This window comes from Schistocerca gregaria, chromosome 2 (assembly GCF_023897955.1).
Source record: "Schistocerca gregaria isolate iqSchGreg1 chromosome 2, iqSchGreg1.2, whole genome shotgun sequence".
NCBI classification, from domain to species: domain Eukaryota; kingdom Metazoa; phylum Arthropoda; class Insecta; order Orthoptera; family Acrididae; genus Schistocerca; species Schistocerca gregaria.
In genome coordinates, this window is record NC_064921.1 from 813,219,552 (window position 1) to 813,240,981 (window position 21,430).

Sequence of the window (21,430 nt, forward strand, 5' to 3'; positions counted from 1 at the left end):
GTTAATGTAAGGTGGAAAACACAATAATTGTATCAATCACCAGAAAGTTGCAATTACATGGTCATCTACAAATATAGGATAATTGTGGTATGAGTAATGGTAGTGAAACACTTTTGTAAAGGGTGTTCAAAATGAAGTCCAAACAGAACAAAATTTTTGCAACATTGGACTCACATTTGGGGGGACCTGGTGAAAATTTCCAAACAACCATTCAAATTAAAGTTTACCAGGGTTTTTGTAAGCCACTTGAGGTGAATCCTGGGATAATAGGATACAATAGATTTCTTTTCCTCTCCCATAGCTTCACCTCTGTCTCTGCAACTCCATCATCAATGAGACATTAAATCCTGATATTACTACACTTGCTCTTATTTCTTTCAGATGAAATCATAGAAAGTGACTACAGTCATTGTCTTTTTGTACCCATACATTGTCTCTCTCATTAAATATGCTTTCATTGCTTTTATAGCTTGCTCTCAACATTGGTATGTAACACATGGTTGGTTGTCAGAAGTTACAATTTACAGTAAATAAAAATTTAAATTATTTGAAGATTTTTTTAAGAAGAGAAGGGATAATTGCAAGCCTAGTGTATAGCATACAAGGAAACTTTTAAAAATCTGTTTCATTTTTTTACTTTTAAAAATTTTCCTGGATTTGCTTTGATGCATAGATGACATGCTCATTGAGCACAAGAAGCAAGGAAAGTAAGACATTGCCTAGTTTGCTAGATTAATTCCCTGGTTTTTATTCTGTGATTTAGTATTACAACACACGTCCTGAGCAATTTGACCACCATACGCTGTAAGCCCATATGATTATGGGTTTGGAAAAAAAAAAAAAAAAAAAAAAAAAAAAAAAAAAAAAAAAAAAAACAAACGAACAAATTACTTAAGTTACTCACAGATAGAACTTCCAAAAATTTCAAGGCTTTTAGGATTTTAAATTAGACTTTTTTTCCTTTTCCTATTGTGGATTCTGAAAGTGGCCAATGTAGAGTTGAAACTTGTAATGAGTGTAAATCGGTTCTGGGATTATGACTGAATTAAATAAAAAGAAGAGTATAATGTGCCAACCACTATTCTCAGTAGACAGTCATTTGTCCCTGCTATCTTCCACTCACCACCCTCTTTGTTCTCCTCTTGCAGACAAGGTAAATTGTAATTACTTTCTACTTTACAGCCTTCTTTGAAATTTGGCCTTTAGCCTTCTTTAACACTACTCGTGTATTTGACCATTAGTTCCTTCTTTGTCTGTAACCACTTTTCCCCTCTAGCCATCATGTGAGTTTCTTCAGTAGCTTCTCCTTGTAAACTGGGAAGTGATAGAGCCTGTGAAAAGAACTGAAGTGTCAGGGAAGTCAACGAGACTGTTGCTTTTGTCAACATCCCCTGTTGGTAACACAGTGATTTTTAAGTATGATATCAAATGAATTTTACATCCTCAGTTTGTGATTCCCAGTTGGGCTTATTAAAAGCCCTTTCCCTTAAAGAAAAGTACAATACTACTATATTTAATCTAGCCTCTTGCTCATACAGTGTTTTTTAAATCATTTAATGTTGTCTTCAGCTTATATTTGTTTTATTTAATGTGCAGTTGTACATGTTTGGCACTAGGCCCATTTTCAAGTAACTAAAACAGAAACATTATACATCGAGAGCATTAGTACCACTTACGAATATAACATAAGAACAAGCTATATCCAAGGATATACTAGGAGGATTTGTGATTTTTCAACTTACTTTATGGAAGATTCGTTAACCGTACATTAAGGCCCTCTTCAACTGTCGGCAGTCTTTGTCAGTCAACAGGCGAGTTCGGCTGTACGCTTTTGTGCTGTACCTGTCCCTTCACGTTTCCACTTCACTATCACATTGGAAACAGTGGACCTAGGGATGTTTAGGAGTGTGGAAATCGCACGTACAGGTATATGACACAAGTGACACCAAGTTGTCTGACTATGTTTGAAGTCCGTGAGTTCTGCGGAGTGCCTCATTCGGCTCTCTCATGATGTATAATGACTACTGAGGTTGCTGATATGGAGTACCTGGCAGTAGGTGACAGCACAGTGCACCTAATATGAAAAATGTACATTTTTGGGGGTGTCCGGATACTTTTGATCACATAGTGTATTTCTTTGCTCCTATGTTGTAATTATGACTACATGTAATTCTCATAAAATAAATTGGAAAGATTTTTTTTTTTTTTTTTTGTTATTATGGAAGCATGTTGTCTTTGAGCTATTGTTCCAATGCTCATGCATACAAAGCTGATACTTTCAACAAACATATACTAGGAAGATTATAACTTACTTCACAGAAAACTCATTAATAGTATTATGCCAGGTAGGTCTTTGTTCTTAAGTGTATTTAATTAGTGTTCATTGTTGGTGTAAACAAGATTGCATGTAATTTCTATAAAACAAGTTGGAAATATTCATTCCATTATTATGGGACAATATCACTTCAGAACTGTTTTTACAAATATACAATGTGGCCCAAAACAGTCTGAAAAGCTTGCAAGGGTATTGCAGAGTAGGTTGTGCTGAGAAATAATTGTTATGAAAGAAATTGGATACATTGTGCTGTTTCTCAGTTAATTAGCATTGAAGGCTGTTGCACATGCAGATTCAAGCGACCTGCCAGAACAGATAGTGTCAGTTGTTCTCGTAGCACAGATGACAGTGCACAAGACTGCTCAGCCTTTGGCTTTGGTTTGAACCTTACTACCATACCATGTCCAGTTTTTCTAGTGCTCTCGTGTTCAGTTTTAGGAACCCAAGCAAAGAACATGATTGGCGACACTGTCTCTGGGAAGGGTGGGGGTCGGGGGGGGGGGGGGGGGGGGGGAGGGTGGAGGCACTTGAATATCTGTGCACAATGACCTGATTGGCTAAGTTCGATGCTACTTAACTTGGAAACAGCACAACATATCAAACTTTTTTCTTAACAGTTATTTCTGAGCGCAGCCTACCTTGCAACACCATTACTAGCTTTTCAGACTGTTTCTGCCCACATTGTATAAAGCTAATATATTTAATGTATATAGATGGTGGATATCAGTTGTTATTCTTTCATGTGAATATGAAATCTTGAGTTATATTCAATTAAAGAAAAGCTGTGGTGTGTAATTAACTGTTTGAGAATATGCTTGTTTGTAGCTGTGCTGCCTGCCACTGTTGTGTAATGAAACAGAAATGTAAAACCTGAAAATCAAATAAAACTTTCATGACATACTGCAAAGCTTCATAATCTTTTGTATTATAGTCATATTTTTTATTCCAGGAACATCAACTGCGGAATCACATTAAAAGGTTGCATGCAGGTCAGATCCTATCATGTCCCTTCTGCCCATTGACCTTCAGACATCGCAGTTCCCTTAGTCGCCATCTTGAGAGACGTCATGCAGAGATTCGTGACCAGTGGAACACTCCTAACTTCTTAGAGAGTGTCAGTGCAATAGCACAAGAGTCACTCTCCTGTCCATACTGCTCCCAGACATTCAAAAACAATAATTCTTTGTACAATCATTTAGAGAAGTCTCATGGTGATAACCGTACTGAGTGGAGTATTCCAAATTTGTTACAAACAGTAACAGTAGCACCACAGGATACAGAAGATATAACAGGTGTTCCACAAGGTAAAGCATATGCAAAAGCAATGGAGTTTTTAGCATACAGTTAAATACCCTCAATCTTTTGTTCGTCACCTTGTTATAAATTGCAGTATGTATTCTTATATGACAATACTTGCTATTTTTTGTGACAAACTGAATTTGTGTGCCATACAGGGATTCAAGCCAGAACCTTCTGTCTTTCATCAGTGATACAGTATGAATCACACTCCATAGACTGGCACAGATTTCAACATACCAAGAAGGCACACATGTAAAAATTTGAAACATTGAATCACTTCAGTGCATGTGCACACATCATATCATTGATACCACACTGCTCACAAATGACAAAAGGTTCTGGATACATGGCTTGGTCTGGCACACAGTATTAACTTAGTTTGTAAATATTAATCCTACAGTAATCTCGTACCATCAGTTTCATGTGAGTATGGAGTTGTTTCTTATTTCAGCATGTTGTTTAACTCATTGAGATTTACAAATTAATAATTTTTAGTGAACATCAAAGCTGCCCACACTTCTTGCCTGTATAAATATTGGCTGTTAATTCTATGGCGGCTCAAAATTTCACTCTAAATCAGGACTTTTCATAGCCATGAGCTTCTTTTTAAATAGTTATTGTGCTTAGAAGTGTCACCCAGCTCCTGAGTGCCAAATTGCCATAAATTCCATAAATATTAATTAAGCATTAGTCCCAATTTCTGTCCCCAATTTCTATCTTAAGGAAAAAATGTGAAATGTTCTTAACTGCTGAACTTCAGATCAACCCACCAGTGTTTACATATTACTGAACATTTCTTAGTATCTTTCTCTTAAGGGGTAGCTGATGCTAGAGATCACAGGAGGAGGAAAGGAATGCTGCTATGCACATGGAATTAATGAATTATAGCTGTATGAAGAACATTTATTTAACAGATGGAGCATACTCCTGGAATGCCATTTACATGGAACACATAAATGGTCTTAATACTATGATACCATACAAGCAAGTTGTAATAATGTACAATCATTATTATTGATCAAGGGTAAGGTTCCCTGAAGAGTGCAATGTGCACATGCAATTCCTCATATGCAGTCTCAGACATTCAAAGAATTACCAAAAATAATATTCACCATTTCCAAATCAAAGTTGAGTGACCAAAACTGGCCTGTGCCTTGCAGCAGAAAGGAAATTCTAACATTATCAGGAACACAATGCATGAAGTGAATCACATCTGGGTGAGAAACATGTTCTGACACATCTTATTTTATTGAAATAGTAGCTATGTTAATATTTGAGAGAAGCCCGTAACACTTCTCACAAATGACTTTAAAGTTACAGAAAGTTCCTAAATCGAAAAGCCTGAGCTGGTTCTCATCAAAAACTGTCATTCAAGAGCTCACAGAAGCAACACATCATACTTTCAGGCAGCACAGCAATTCTGCTGCAGCTTGTCTCATCAGTGCTCTGGTAACTTCTGTCTGAAGTCCAGTCTGCCTTACCTCCAAGCACCAAGAGTGAAAAACTTGGAGGGGTAAACTGACCAATCCACAACATGAATCCTTCACTGGCACCAGGCATCTGCTGCAATAAAGTACCAGGAGAGATGTAGCCTGTTCATGCATTCTTAAAATTTTCTGTCTGTTTAATGTCTAAAACTTGAATGAAAGCATCCCTGTTGTGCAGTTCAGGAGAGTCAATTCTAAGTGCTTGCGGTACTGAAATGCACACAGGTATTGCTCTCACACCTGCCAGACTGATGCCTAGAGCCAGTTTTGACATTTCAACTGCCATTTCCAGGCTTCTGCTGCAAAGTTAAACCAAGAACTTCCACCTGAGTTCACTCTGTTTGATGTATTTGTAAGTAGAGTCATAGTCATTGAGTCCAGTGATCATCCATTTTTAAGATAGGTGGTTACAGGTGTGCTGGTTATCAACTGTAAAAAAGTGAACATTAAAGACATGTAATTTTGGATCCAAGGATGGTCTTCCCCCCAGGCATGTAAAAATATGCGAAAATGTAGGCAGAGAAAAGATACTCTTCCGACTTGATGACCTGATCAAACTACAAAATTATATGAACTGTGGACTGCTAGTTGCTTTTCAAACATGTAAGTGTAATAAACATAATGAAATTATCCAGATGATCCAATTATTTAGGCACAATGGCAGACATTGAAACTGTAGAGACATTGAAAATAAAAGGCCCTAATGTGAAAGTAAACATTAAAAGTGATTGTCAGCTGTAAACAGTGGAAAACATCTCTATGAAAATGAAAAAATACAACATTTGCTACATGTCAGTGTATAAAATTAGAGAGAACTTTCTCACTGCCATGTGATTGTTTGACAGTTGGGGAAGCTGGCAACGGCTTGCCTAAAATTGAAAAATACTGTATTAGGAGTGGCCTGTACAAAATAGAAGCAGTTACTAAGCACACAAATGTGAATTTGTTGAGGTTCTGAGGTGCCATAATGAGTTCTGGGTTACATTGTCTGTTAAGCGAGTAAACATATAGCCTAGAGGGGGGTCTTGTGTGGATAGCACAAAATTGGCAGGAAGCACCAGTGATTGCTCGTATACTAATTCGATGTGGGATGCTTGTAGATCCTTCTTGAAGGCAGTTCAGACACCAAGTAGTAACCATGACACAGCTTCAGTTCACAATCTAGCTTGTAACATAAGGGTGCCTTTGAGAGTCCTGAGACAGCATTCGACTAATGCATTACTCTGGGGGTGATAAGCTGTAGTGTGGTTATGGTTGATTCCACAGATGGTACACAGAGCACTGAAGAGTGCTGACTTGAACTGATGGCCTTAATGAGTAATTTCATGTTTGGTGTGTCAAAATGAACTATCCTTGACCGAGCAAGGTGACACATTGGTTAGACACTTGACTCACATTCGGGGCGACGACGGTTCAATCGCGCGTCCGGCCATCCTGATTTAAGTTTTCTGTGATTTCCCTAAATTGCTCCAGGCAAATGGTTCCTTTGAAAGGGCACGGCTGACTTCCTTTCCCATCCTTCCCTAATCCGATGAGACCGATGACCTCGCTGTCTGGTCTCCTTCCCCAAAACAACCCAACCCAACTATCCTTGTTTTTGCGAAAAAGTGGGCAATGGATTCTGCCATGACATCCTTGAAGAGTGCTACTTCTGCCCACCAGGAAGTTCTGTCTATCAGTGACAGTAAGTACCTGAATCCCTCTGACTCTGGTAGAGGGCCAATGAGATTGATGTGTACATGTACATCCCTGTCCTAGGGATTGAAATGCCAATTTGTAGGTCAGTGTTGTGACTGCACATCAACTCCACAATGCTAGTGTTGTTGTATTGGTTGACGGCTAGTTTCTCATTAGCAAACTGGAGGGAGAGGACATTGACTCATGATAAGTAGTCGGCAATGAGATTGTCAGCTCTATGCAGGTGTAGTATATCTGTAGTGTACTGGGCAATAAGGACCAGGTGTTGTTAGCATCAAGGGTTGACATCCTTTGATGAATGCCTTATGGCAGCTACTCGTGGTTTATTGTCTATAAACACAATAACATGATGTCCTTCGATCTCTTCACAGAAGTACCTCACTGCCTCATAAATTGCAGTCAGTTGCCGATCATTTGGCTTGTGTGGATGTAAGTTTCTGTGATCTACTAGCTGTTGCAGAACGGTTGGCACACCATATTCTAGATGCGCAGTGTAATTTTTCCTCCTATCTATGTAGTTCTCAATTCATCTGAACAATCAATCATTCATGATATGAAACACAGTCATAGCTCAGTCACACAAAATGATTCTGAAATTTTACTTGTTACAATGAAATCAGGCGATGATTCTTCTTCTATGCAGGCTCGTGCTTTGCGGCAGTCTGCTAATCTGTACAAATAAAATGTCTCGTAATTTTTGGAGCATTGTATAATCAGTCAAGAAACCTCAGATCAAGCGGATATTTGGCTTTAATGAAGTTTAACCTTCCTAAGAAGTAATGGAGCTCTTGGATTATTAAATGCAGGTTCGTATCCAGTCTTTCGAAAGTTCCCTTCTGATTAACAACCACGCAATATATCAATGAATATCATTAATTCTCAATTGTCAAATACACACCTTTGTATGAAGGAGCAATATATATATTTCCCTTTTAATCGTACAGTTCGTATTAGTTATCTTCTGTCATAAATCTCAATAATCAGATTACAATTCTTCAAACCAAAACTCAGGCTAATCGGCACGAAGACAATCTCGGAAGCTTTTTTTTCTAATAACCCCCAGAGAGAGTATTGCAAAGAATAATTATGCGCTCATGGCATAGCTATTGTATGAAACTATTTTGCGCATGGATTCTGCGAGTATGAAGATAGAAATTTTGTAAATGTCATTCAAGTGTAGAATTGTATCAGAATAATTAATCGAATATAAAGAGATATTACAGCAGCTCGCAGTTACCGTGGATATGAGGACTCCACGAATGGTGCAATTCGCAGAGTCCTCACATCCATGGTAACTGCAAGCTGTGCACCTAGAATAGGGTGTGCCAAACTGATTGCATGTGCAAGGTCATTCTTAGCAAGTTCAAAGCATTCTTCATCACAACAGTCCACTCAGTCTTCCTTTTTTCTTTGCTTGTTAGATCCTGCTAGCATCTCAGAGGCTTGCTGTTTGTACCACTGTTAAAAATTCAAAATTATGAAGAATTTATGGAGCTCCTTATAGTTCTGGGGGAGGGGAAATCATCTAACAGTGTCAGCTCAGTCTGGCATTGGTCTGATCATGCAGCACTGTGTGCCCAAGGAAGGTAACTTCTTTTTTCTGTAAATCAGATTTTTCCTCACTGATCACCACCCCTCTGTCATTTAGGGCAGTGAAAACTTGTTTGAGGTGTCGGTTGTTGTCTTTAAGTGTAGCCGAAAACATGAGGATGTCATCCAAACAGATGCAGCAGAAATTAAACTGAAAAAATCTTTTATCACTGAAGCATTGCCGTATCTGAGCTAAATTCTTCAACAGATATTCAAAAAGACTGAATGGTGCTATAGGTGCAGTTTTCATATCATCTTGTGCATGACAATTGTTAGGTAAACCTTCATAAAGTCATTCGTGCTGAATATGGATGCCCTGACTACTGTACATTGGGTATCAGCTAGCTGACATGCACCATATGGGAGTTAAAAACTCTGTACTCCGTGCAGAGTGTCAAATTCTCAACTTCTTTGGTACTAATTTTACCGGTGACACTTTTGAGCTGCTAAATTGGCAAACAATGCCTGCCTGCAACAGTTCATCAATAATTTCCGTAGTGATGCGTAAGTTAGCTGGAGTCAGTTGGCGCGCGCACACACACTCACACACACGCACACGCGCGCACGCGCACAGAGAGACAGACTTCTGAGACTGTAACATGACAAGAATGTTTCCCTTGTGCTGAGGAGGCTTGGAATGTTGTAAAGGTGACAGGTAAGAGGATGGCACAGAATGTGTAGAGATAGAGATGAGAGGGGAAGTAATATATGAGAATAGTAGTTCTGGGAGGGCCCTGAGAATTGAACAAAGGGCAAAGCAAGTTTTCATACATGAGGATAGAGCAGACAGCTGCTAAATTAGTGACAAAAGGATGAGGAGGGTGGGGGAGGGAGGTGGGAGTGGGGGAAGAGCAGGAGCAGCAAACAATGGTTCAAATGAAAGACTGTGAACAAAGTAATAAATGGTTATGAAAACATGGGTACAACATTTAAAAGTGGCTATTGTTGGTTGACTGAGACCTAAGATAGCATGAAAAAATTGGAAGATAATAGGTACAAAGAAGGAAGAGGGATGGCTGAACAGGGGAAGAGGCATGGAAAGTTGTACGGTGAGTAATATAAGATGTGCTGTAAATCAGACACCAGCATTTACATTCAGAAATATGATGCAGTAACGCATGGGTCTCTTATAAGGGAGGTAGTGAGGGAGTGGGGGCAGTGTGCCAGCTAACCTTGTTTAGGTTTACTGCACTCCTCCTAAATTATAGGAGACAGATAGATGGGAGCATGCTTCCCTTGAAAAAGACATAGCTGATTTCCTGCCACATTGTTGTTTGATGCAAGCTTGTATTCGACGTCCAATGATCTTACCATTGATGTAACATTAAACCATCATTTTCTGTTTTTCTTTTCAACAAGTAAAATTTACAGTAATTGATGCTGGATGTGGGGATTCTGTCATATGAGTTGTGAAGTTCTTTTTAATGTGGTTCCCATAATTCTTATACTACTCTCAATTAAAGCATGACTGAAATAGCCCTTCGTTGCATCTTGTCATAGAGGGGTGACTTGTAAGATCATGTCCACATAAAGTACTGCACAATGAGAGCAGCAGAGGTGGCAAATAACATGAGTGTTTTCACAAATGACTGTACTTGTAATGGAGATTAGATGATGGTAGTAAGAGGTAGGTAGCTGGGTAAAACGAGTAGGTCACACAGCTGGAATATTCACAGTGGTGTGATATGGCAGGCTTGGGTTTGCAGAAAGTAGTATTATTGTGATTGATTAGGAAATTACACACTATGGATGGTGATAGAGATTTAGGATTTTTTTTTGTGAATATGATTCTCTTGCCAGAGAGAGGATAGTGTACCTCAAAACAAAAGAATGAGATGGCTAGCATTACTAACTGATTATTTGTAGTTGTGTTTAAGTGTTTGACTGTTTTTCATCCTCAAGCTGTATCTTTATGGGTTGGTGAATGTAATTAAAATTGATCAGTTCAGTGGCAATGGACACTTGGCTTAATATAGATGCGTTCTTGCTCTCTGCCACAAAGTAAAAATGAGTCTGTGCAATGTTATGAAAAGTGCCAAGCAGAAGTTTTTTGAGCAGTGGATGGAGTGAATGCATACCTGAGTGGACTCAAATGAATCATATTTTGAAGGCCACAACTACTGACTTAAGGTTTCTAGAAAGTATACTAATTTTCAATATCAGTCTCACAAGGGAAACTCCTCATCGCATGCCACTCATATTTAGTGGTAAAATGGTCCAGTGGATAGTCCGTCAAAACCTGAACACAGATCAGACAATGGAAAAACTAAGTAGGAATGTCAAAAATGTAGGAAAAGATAGATTGCTACTTACCATAAAGAAGACAAGTGATGTTGCAGACAGGCATGATTAAAAGACACTCACATGTAGATACCCTCACATGTTGATTTTGGCCACAGCCTTCACCAGTAAAAAAGACACACACACACACACACACACACACACACACACACACACACACACAAAAGCAAGCAAGCACACCTCACGTACACACAAGCACCAACTCCAGCATCTTGGGCCGGAATGCAACATCACGTGGGATACAAGCAGAAATCTGGAGGGGGGGTAGGGAAGGGGAAGGGATAGTAGTGTATGGGTGGGGAGAGAGATGAATGCTTCCTGGTGGAGTGTGCAGGACCTAGACTCCAACAGATGCAGTGTCAGAAGATTGTGGAGTTGGGAAGTGGGGAAAAAAGGAATGAAAAACAAGAGTAGTGGGGAAAGACGGGTGGACGCATTGGCAGAGGGCTGCAAATAACATTTTCGTAATGCTGTTGTTAACCTTTCCACCAAAACTCCAGCTCCACAGAAGCTTCAGTCCTATTCAAAGGCCTCACCTTTTCCCTACACCCAAATTTAACGATGCTGGACTTGTCAAAGACCTACTTTTCTTCTCCCGAGCCCTGCAATTGAAGCACTTCTTTGTTGCCAATCCCTTTGACCATAACCATCCTAATTCCAACATTGAACCCTGCCCCTTTCAGTTTGTACAACCATCCAACCGTGATCCTCCCACCGAGCCACCCACTGATCACCTTCAGGAATACTTTACTTCCAACTTAGCCTTACCATCCTTCCCCAGATCTCTTCCAGAACACCAATCTTTCAGTAGAAGAAAGAACAGTTGTACACAACCTCAAAACAAATCCTGACCTAATCATCCTACCTGCAGACAATGGTTTCACCACTGTTGTGATGAATCGCTGTGACTATCTAGCAGAAGGCCTCCATCAATTGTCTGACTCCTCCACCTATAAACTATGCCAACAAAAACTCTAGTCCCTGCTTAAGGCCTTAAGCCATTCCCAGAACATCTCCCCTGAATCCATTTCCCTCCTCATTCCTATGATACGCTGCACACTTGTCTTCTACCTGCTCTCCAGAATCTACCAATCCACCAATCCAACATCCTGGATACCCCATTGCAGCTGGTTATTGTGCCCCCCCCCCCCCCCCCCAAAAAAAAAGAATTTTGGCACTCATTGACCAACACATCCAAACAATTGCCCATAATCTAGCCTCTCATGTCAAAGACACCAACCACTTCCTCCACCAACTCTGCACCATACCCACCCCTTTACCTCCTGGATCCCTACTTGTCATTGTTGATGCCACCTCCCTATAGACCAACATAACCTCATTTGCATGATCTTACTACTATTGAACACTACCTTTCCCAACGTCCTTCAGACTCCAAATCCATTACTTCATTCCCCATGCACCTTACTAGCTTTATCCTAACCCACAACAAGTTCTCATTTTAAAGGAAGGTATATAAACAAATCCGTGGCACAGCCATGGGCACTTGCATGGTACCCACCTATGGCAGCCTTTCTTATGGGCCATCTAGAAGAGACCTTTCTAGCCTCCAAAAACACCAAACCCCTAGTCTGGTTCAGGTTCATTGATGATATCTTCATGATCTGGACCCAGGGCCAAGACACCCTATCTTTGTTCCTTCACAACCTCAACACCTTCTCTCCCATCTGCTTCACGTGATCCTTCTCAACCCAGCCTGCCACCTTCCTAGATGTTGACCTTTTCCTCTCTGATAGTTCCATCTGCACCTCTGTCCACATTAAAACCACAAACCACCAACAGTACCTGCATTTTGATAGCTGTCATCCCTTTCACACCAAAAATTCCCTCCCATATAGCCTGAGTACCTGCGGACAGTATATCTGCAGTGACAAAAACTCCCTTGCTGAGGGTCTCACCAAGGCTTTCACATTTCCCCTAGACCTAGTCTGCAAACAGATTTCCTGTGCCATTTCCCCAAAAACCAGACACAAAGAAGTGTCTCCGTCTTCACCCAGTACCATCCTGGACTGTAACAACTGAACCACATCTTTCATCAGGGCTTTGATTACCTATAATTGTGCCCTGAAATGAGGGACATCCTACTCGTGATACTTCCCAACTCTCCTAAATTGGTGGTCTGTCGCATGCCCAACCTCCACAACAGTCTAGTCTGTCCCTATGTCACTCCTAATCCCAAACCCTTGTCACAAGGATCATATACCTGTCAAAGACCCAGGTGCAAAACCTGCCCAATCCACCCTCCCAGTACTTCCTCTTCCAGTCTTGTGATAGGTTTATCTGACTCCATCAGAGGCCAGGCCACCTTTGAAAGCAGCCATGTCATTTACCAGCTCTTCTGCAATCATTGCACAGGTTTTTATATTGATATGACTACCAACCGACTGACCACAAGAATGAATGGGTACTACTAGACTGTGGCCAAGAGCATGTTGTGCCCACCCTGTGGGCAGCTGAACCGAACATACTTGATTACAATGGCTGCTTCAATACCCGAGCCATCTGGCTCCTTCCCTCCACCACCAGCTTTTCTGAACTGTGCAGATGGGAGTTATCCTTACAACACATTCTCCGCTCCCGTAATCGTTCTATCCTCAACCTATGGTAACAAACTGTCCCTACACCCTCCATCCAACATTTTCCACCCACTACGTCTTTATCATCTCCTACCCATTCTCGTCTCCCACCCTTTCTATTTGCAGCCATTGTCAACACATCCACCCATATTTACTCATTTTTTGTTCCTTTTTTCCCCACCTCCCTGCCCCACAACCTCCTGATACTGCACCTTTTGGATTCTAGTCCCTGCACACACTATCAGACAGTGTTCGTCTGTCTCCCCAATTGTGCACTACTATCTCTTCCCCTTCCCCTTCCCCTTCCCCTTCCCCTTCCCCTTCCCCTTCCCCTTCCCCTTCCCCTTCCACTTCCCGTTCAGATTGCTGCTTGCATCCCATGCGATGTTGGCAGTCGTGTGTGCATGAGGTGTGCTTGCTTGCGTGTTCACTGAGGAAGTTTGTGGCCAACAGCTACATTTGAGTGTCTTTTAATCATGCCTGCCTGCAACTGAACACAGATCAAGCATGTAAACAGGAAGAATGTGTACCGAACTGTGAAAAAAGAAACAAACTAGAAACAGTGAACAGTCCAAGCTCAAGATGAATATGAGTCATATGGTAACAATATATCACCATCACAAGTAAATGTGATGAAGAGTGAGAGCAGGCGAAATGCCGTGCAGACCTCTCACAGAAATGAAAGCAACAGATAAGCAGGTTTGAGCCACATTACAACAAAGGAATTCAAAGGTCAAAACTTCCAAAATGGAACAAGAGTCTTAAGATGTGGTACTTGTGTAGAACAACAGGGAGATACATACACCTAAGGTCCCTTTCTTACACCTCGCTTTTACAAACAGATGTTACACCACAACACAGATAAAAATTTGAATACAGAAAACATACACATCAGTGACTGGATGGACAGTTCATAATTCTGTGAAAAGATGAAGAGGAAGAAGAAGAAGAAGAGGAGGAAGAAGAAGGAGAGAAATCATGGGGCATAAGGAAGATTTGAACATATGTTTCTCCCTTTGCAGTCAAACACCATGGCCACATAACCATTATGCCATTGCTATTCAAATTAGCTCAATGTTGCACATTTTGAGATTGGACTGTTCACTGTTTCAGTTTTGTTTCTTTTTTCAGATTTCAGTACATCTTCTTCCTGTTTTTGTGCTTGATCTGTGTTCAGTTTTTGACGGCCTATCCACTACGCCATCGTACCGCTAAATCTGAGGGAGAAGCAGTGGGGAGTTTCCCTTGCCAGTTCATTAGTGTCAGTTCTTATATATGACATTTAACAATAGACTCCTCCCCCCATGAACCATGGGCCTTGCCGTTGGTGGGGATGCTTGCGTGCCTCAGCGATACAGATAGTCGTACCGTAGGTGCAACCACAACGGAGGGGTATCTGTTGAGAGGTCAGACAAACGTGTGGTTCCTGAAGAGGGGTAGCAGCCTTTTCAGTAGTTGCAGGGGCAACAGTCTGGATGAGTGACTGATCTGGCCTTGTAACAATAACCAAAATGGCCTTGCTGTGCTGGTGCTGCGAACGGCTGAAAGCAAGGGGAAACTACGGCTGTAATTTTTCCCGAGGGCATGCAGCATTACTGTATGATTAAATTATGATGGCGTCCTCTTGGGTAAAATATTCCGGAGGTAAAATAATCCCCCATTCGGATCTCCGGGCAGGAACTACTCAAGAGGATGTCGTTATCAGGAGAAAGAAAACTGGCATTCTACGGATTGGAGCGTGGAATGTCAGATACCTTAATCGGGCAGGTAGGTTAGAAAATTTAAAAAGGGAAATGGATAGGTTAAAGTTAGATATAGTGGGAATTAGTGAAGTTCAGTGGCAGGAGGAACAAGACTTCTGATCAGGTGACTATAGGATTATAAACACAAAATGAAATAGGGGTAATGCAGGAGTAGGTTTAATAATGAATAGGAAAATAGGAATGCGGGTAAGCTACTACAAACAGCATAGAGAACGCATTATTGTGGCCAAGATAGATACGAAGCCCACACCTACTACAGTAGTACAAGTTTATATGCCAACTAGCTCTGCAGATGACGAAGAAATTGAAGAAATGTATGATCAAGTAAAAGAAATAATTCAGATAGTGAAGGGTGACGAAAATTTAATAGTCATGGGTGACTGGAATTCGGTAGTAGGAAAAGGGAGAGAAGGAAACGTAGTAGGTGAATATGGACTGGGGCAAAGAAATGAAAGAGGAAGCCGCCTGGTAGAATTCTGCACAGAGCACAACTTAATCATAGGTAACACTTGGTTCAAGAATCATAAAAGAAGGCTGTATACATGGAAGAAGCCTGAAGATACTGACAGGTTTCCGATAGATTATATAATGGTACGGCAGAGATTTAGGAACCAGGTTTTAAATTGTAAGACATTTCCAGGGGTAGATGTGGACTCTGACCACAATCTATTGCTTATGACCTGTAGATTAAAACTGAAGAAACTGCAAAAAGGCGGGAATTTAAGGAGATGGGTCATGGATAAACTGAAAGAACCAGAGGTTCTACAGAGTTTCAGGGAGAGCATAAGGGAGCAATTGACATGAATGGAGAAAAGAAATACAGTAGAAGAAGAATGGGTAGCTCTGAGGGATGAAGTAGTGAAGGCAGCAGAGGATTAAGTAGGTAAAAAGACGAGGGCTGGTAGAAATCCTTGGGTAACAGAAGATATATTAAATTTAATTGATGAAAGGAGAAAACATAAAAATGCAGTAAATGAAGCAGACAAAAAGGAATACAGATGTCTCAAAAATGAGATCAACAGGAAGTGCAAAATGGCTAAGCAGGGATGGCTAGAGGACAAATGTAAGGTAGTAGAGGCTTATCTCACTAGGGGTAAGATAGATACTGCCTACAGGAAAATTAAAGAGACTTTTGGAGATAAGAGAACCACTTGTATGAACATCAAGAGCTCAGGTGGAAACCCAGTTCTAAGCAAAGAAGGGAAAGCAGAAAGGTGGAAGGAGTATATAGAGGGTCTATACAAGGGCGATGTGCTTAAGGACAATATTATGGAAATGAAAGAGGATGTAGATGAAGAAGAAATGGGAGATATGGTACTGCGTGAAGAGTTTGACAGAGCACTGAAAGACCTGAGTCAAAACAAGGCCCCCGGAGTAGACAACATTCCATTGGAACTACTGACGGCCTTGGGAGAGCCAGTCCTGACAAAACTCTACCATCTGGTGAGCAAAATGTATGAGACAGGCGAAATACCCTCAGACTTCAAGAAGAATATAATAATTCCAATCCCAAAGAAAGCAGGTGTTGACACATGTGAAAATTACCGAACTATCAGTTTAATAAGTCACAGCTGCAAAATACTAACGCGAATTCTTTACAGACGAATGGAAAAACTAGTACAAGCCGATCTCGGGGAACATCAGTTTGGATTCCGTAGATATGTTGGAACGTGTGAGGCAATACTGACCCTACGACTTATCTTAGAAGCTAGATTAAGGAAGGGCAAACCTATGTTTCTAGCATTTGTAGACTTAGAGAAAGCTTTTGACAATGTTGACTGGAATACTCTCTTTCAAATTCTGAAGGTGGCAGGGGTAAAATACAGGGAGCGAAAGGCTATTTACAATTTGTTCAGAAACCAGATGGCAGTTATAAGAGTTGAGGGACATGAAAGGGAAGTGTGGTTGGGAAGGGAGTGAGACAGGGTTGTAGTCTCTCCCCGATGTTATTCAATCTGTATATTGAGCCACCAGTGACAGCAACAAAAGAAAAATTCGGAGTAGGTATTAAAATCCATGGAGAAGAAATAAAAACTTTGAGGTTCGCCAATGACATTGTAATTCTGACAGAGACAGCAAAGGACTTGGAAAAGCAGTTGAATGGAATGGACAGTGTCTTGAGAGGAGGATATAAGATGAACATCAACAAAAGCAAAACGAGGATAATGGAATGTAGTCGAATTAAGTCGGGTGAGGGTGATGGAATTAGATTAGGAAATGAGACACTTAAAGTAGTAAAGGAGTTTTTCTATTTGGGGAGCAAAATAACTGATGATGGTCGAAGTAGAGAGGATATAAGATGTAGACTGGCAATGGCAAGGAAAGCGTTTCTGAAGAAGAGAAATTTGTTAACATCGAGTATAGATTTAAGTGTCAGGAAGTCGTTTCTGAAAGTATTTGTATGGAGTGTAGCCATGTATGGAAGTGAAACATGGACGATAAATAGTTTGGACAAGAAGAGAATAGAAGCTTTTGAAATGTGGTGCTATAGAAGAATGCTGAAGATTAGATGGGTAGATCACATAACTAATGAGGAAGTATTGAATACGATTGGGGAGAAGAGAAGTTTGTGGCACAACTTGACCAGAAGAAGGGATCGGTTGGTAGGATATGTTCTGAGGCATCAAGGGATCACCAATTTAGTATTGGAGGGCAGCGTGGAGGGTAAAAATCGTAGAGGGAGACCAAAAGATGACTACACTAAGCAGATTCAGAAGGATGTAGGTTGCAGGAGGTACTAGGAGATGAAGAAGCTTGCACAGGATAGAGTAGCATGGAGAGCTGCATCAAACCAGTCTCAGGACTGAAGACAACAACAACAACAACAACAACAACAACAACAATAGACTGCAAGAACCCTTCTGCAGTAAACCAACATAGAATGCCACAAAACTCATTTATTTGTATGGAACTTGTTGTAGAGAAAGAACACAATACCGGCTCACAAAACTATCATGCACAAATATGTCACTGGAAATAGTTTCTTAATAGTGAGAGAGATAATAGTTAAACAGATAGAGTTGATGGCAATGGTGAATTTTTTCTTTGATTTTTCTTATCTGCTTCCTTCTGTTTGAGGACTTCCTTCTGGTATAAATTAATCTAAGCAGTCCCTCATACTTTAAAGTATCTCTCCTCCTTCCTCCCCCATTCAATCCATTTTATGCCATTTTCTCCTTCACAATAATTCTGCCTTTCCCACCACTTTCAACATAAGTCATCACTCATTTCATGTGAACTAAGCGAAGTTTATATTCTAATATGTAATAGCATAGTTATATTCTAATATTTAATAGCATATTTTCATAAATATTGGACATGACTAGAAAGGATAAATGCAGTGACAAAAGTTGCAATTATTACACTTGCTGACCATATACAATTATTAATGTGTTAATTGGTGAAAATTCACAAAAAATCTGGAATGTTTAGATGATTTTTTCGCTTGCTATCAGTTCACAGAGCACAGCAGTTCAAAACATTTTTTTTACTTCTACAGGTACTGAAATTCTTTTGACTGTTTCTGATTTGCCAGTTTCTGTGGAAAATCACCAGCCTGAAACACTGACAAGCCAGCATCTTCCTGAATCTGAAATTCAGAATTCCACTAATATAGCAGTTGGTGAGTTTTCATGTTGTCCAAATTCAGTAAGTGCATATTAAAGGGGCATTATTCCTTCTGTGTGAGACCTATTTGTGAATATGCTGCATTTCTTGTCTATTATAAGAAGGTTCATAATTTTTATTAGCCTGTTCCTTCCAAGCCTCAATATAACATTTTATCTGCATACATTTTATGTAAAACAACTGAAATAATATTTGTGACATGTAACTAAATGTTTTAGTGATGCAAAAAAGATTTACCTGCAATTTACACTGCTGTATGTTTCCCATGTGTTCCAGAAAATGCCTTCATCTTGGAGGATGGAACTATCATTCAGGGCAATGGCCATGATGTTGGTGAATTAGTCCTCTATGTTTTAGACAATGAAGATGTCTGCATTAATCCTGAATTACAATCCATGTAATGCTGCTAGTTAAATGTAGTAATGAGTCAAATCTGTGATATATTAGACAATAAGTTCTCAATGTATTTTGAATTGAGTTTTTATGTTATTGACATGTACAAATTTATACAAAGTACATTAAAAATTTGGTCAGTTTTAATTGGCTTTCTCATGTATTTGTGCACATGCACATGTACATGCACATGCACATGCACATGCATGTGTGAAGCAGTAGATATATTCACAAAAGCTTTGCATATGTGAAGTTGTAAATATATTCACAAATGCATTGTTCTGTTGACAGTCTCAAAACACACATTTTTGAACTGCTGGTGCAGCAAGAAAGTATAATAATAATAATAATAATAATAATAATAATAATAATAATATATTCCTTACATCACCATAAGTAAATGAAATGATGCAATATTTTTCCGGTGCACATCTGCATTTCACCAGCAGCATAATGGCCAAGGTCCTCCCTACATTCAAAATCTGCTGCGGTATTACATCACAGCTCAGTGAAGAATGTCAGTGAGTAGTAGTAACACTTATACATTAGGGTAAGAAACATATCCCATGTGGTAAGATAGTGTGCTGGTAACAGTCTGAATCTGTATTTGGGAACAGCTAAGTTCATATTCTGAAACAACCATGGTAATTTATATTTTCTGTAATTTCCACAAATCACCATAGGTGAAACCTGGTATGATGCTTTAAAAAAGAACATAAGCTCCCTCTCTTTCAGTCATGCTCCTGTCCTACTCAGAAGTGAAATAGGGTTCCCTCTCTGTTGCAATTTATAAATTAAATTAAAATGTTGAAGATCATATAGGAAATGAGTATCGAGAGATTGTTCAAATGCAGACCCTGTGACATTCTGGTGCCTGCCTTCCACAAGGCAGCCGACATGCATCAGTGGAAGAAATGTTTGTCCATTGATATCTGCTCAATCTCACAACTTTCCATAGGAAAGAACAGTTGTGACATCAGCTGCATTCCTCACCCCCAAGAACTGCTTTGTGAGGTGGAAAGAACTAGTTGGTGCACAATTAAAGCTCAACCCACTGTTTCGTCTGGTGTGTAAGCCCTGCAATTGTTTGTTGCTCGAATTATTACTTTGCACAGTCCATGTGTCCTATACAAGAAGATATGTGATGGCTAGGTACCAATTCAATCCACCTAGGACATTTTCCCTGGATAATCTGTGACCTATATGCCTCATCAGCCAATTTCCACTCCACCAGACTTCTCTCCTTGTGCAAAATCCTGCAGTTATGTGCCCCTCATGATTCCTTGGATGGGATGATCTGCCAAGCAAAATTCAAACTGCAACAACATGCCAGTCTTCATCTCAAAAAGCTATCCCACCTTCTCCTAAACTACCTGTACAGTGGTGTTTCCCTTCCTGCCCTCTGCAGCTCCCTAAACAGCCACACCATCAACCACCACTCCTCTCCTACAAACAGAGCTTGGCCACCTCCTTTACATCTCACGGGCCTTGAACAGTTCCGATCACAATCCCAACTTGATCCATATCCACTACTTCAAAATCATCCCTTACAAACCTTCCAAGAATTCCTCGCATCCAGCATTGTTTCACAACCCTTCCTTAGGTCCCTGCAACATGACACTAATCTGTCCTCTGCAGAACTCCGGACTCTATGTTTCCTGAAAGCTGATGACTCCATCATTATCCCTTCCGCAGACAAAGGATCTACCACTGTGATAACTGACCAAAAGAGTATGTTACTTAAGGTCTATGCCAGCTGTCTGACACCTCTCATACGGCATCTACCATCAAGATACCATCCCTGTGATTCAAACTGACCTGCAGTGCCTCTTTAAATCCTCAGTACCCTCAGAAGGACTAACACCTCAATCTACAGAACTTTTCACTCCACCCAAATCGCACACCCCTACTAAACGTATATCTGCCCTAGTTGATCAGCACTTGCAATCCATAGCACAAAGACTCTCACCCTATATCACAAATACAAACCATTTCCTAGTTCATGTGAAATCCGTGACTGTCCCACTCCCATCGCTTACCTTGCTTGTCACCATTGATGTCCCTTCCTATATATCAACATCCCCCATGTAAATGGTCTGCCTGTTGCTGAATATTTCCTCAGTCAGTGCCCACCTGATTCCAAACCTATGTTCATCTTACATTAACTTACCAACTATTTCACCTACTGGGGGCAGACATGCAAACAAATCAGGGGTCCGGCCATGAGAACCAGGATGACTTCCTCCTATGCCTACCTTTTCGTGGGTTGCTTGGAGAGGGCTTTCCTGGGATGGTCTTAAGCCCCTGGTATGGTTTAGATACATTGATGACATATTTACCATG

General features: G+C 40.3%; 1 protein-coding gene across 3 annotated transcripts in view; it reads left to right on the forward strand.

The window, feature by feature from the left end:
- Positions 1-19,234, forward strand: part of LOC126335122 (uncharacterized) — a 272,304-nt gene extending 253,070 nt beyond the window's left edge. For 2 of the 3 annotated variants that reach the window (XM_049998077.1, XM_049998078.1), the window contains exons 19-21: positions 3,285-3,639; positions 18,567-18,689; positions 18,971-19,234. In XM_049998077.1, the coding sequence (XP_049854034.1) occupies positions 3,285-3,639; positions 18,567-18,689; positions 18,971-19,095 (603 nt within the window). In that variant the 3' untranslated portion in view covers positions 19,096-19,234. The remainder of the gene's footprint in view (positions 1-3,284; positions 3,640-18,566; positions 18,690-18,970) is intronic. The other variant, XM_049998079.1, reaches the window with a different exon arrangement.
- Positions 19,235-21,430: the final 2,196 nt, after the last annotated feature.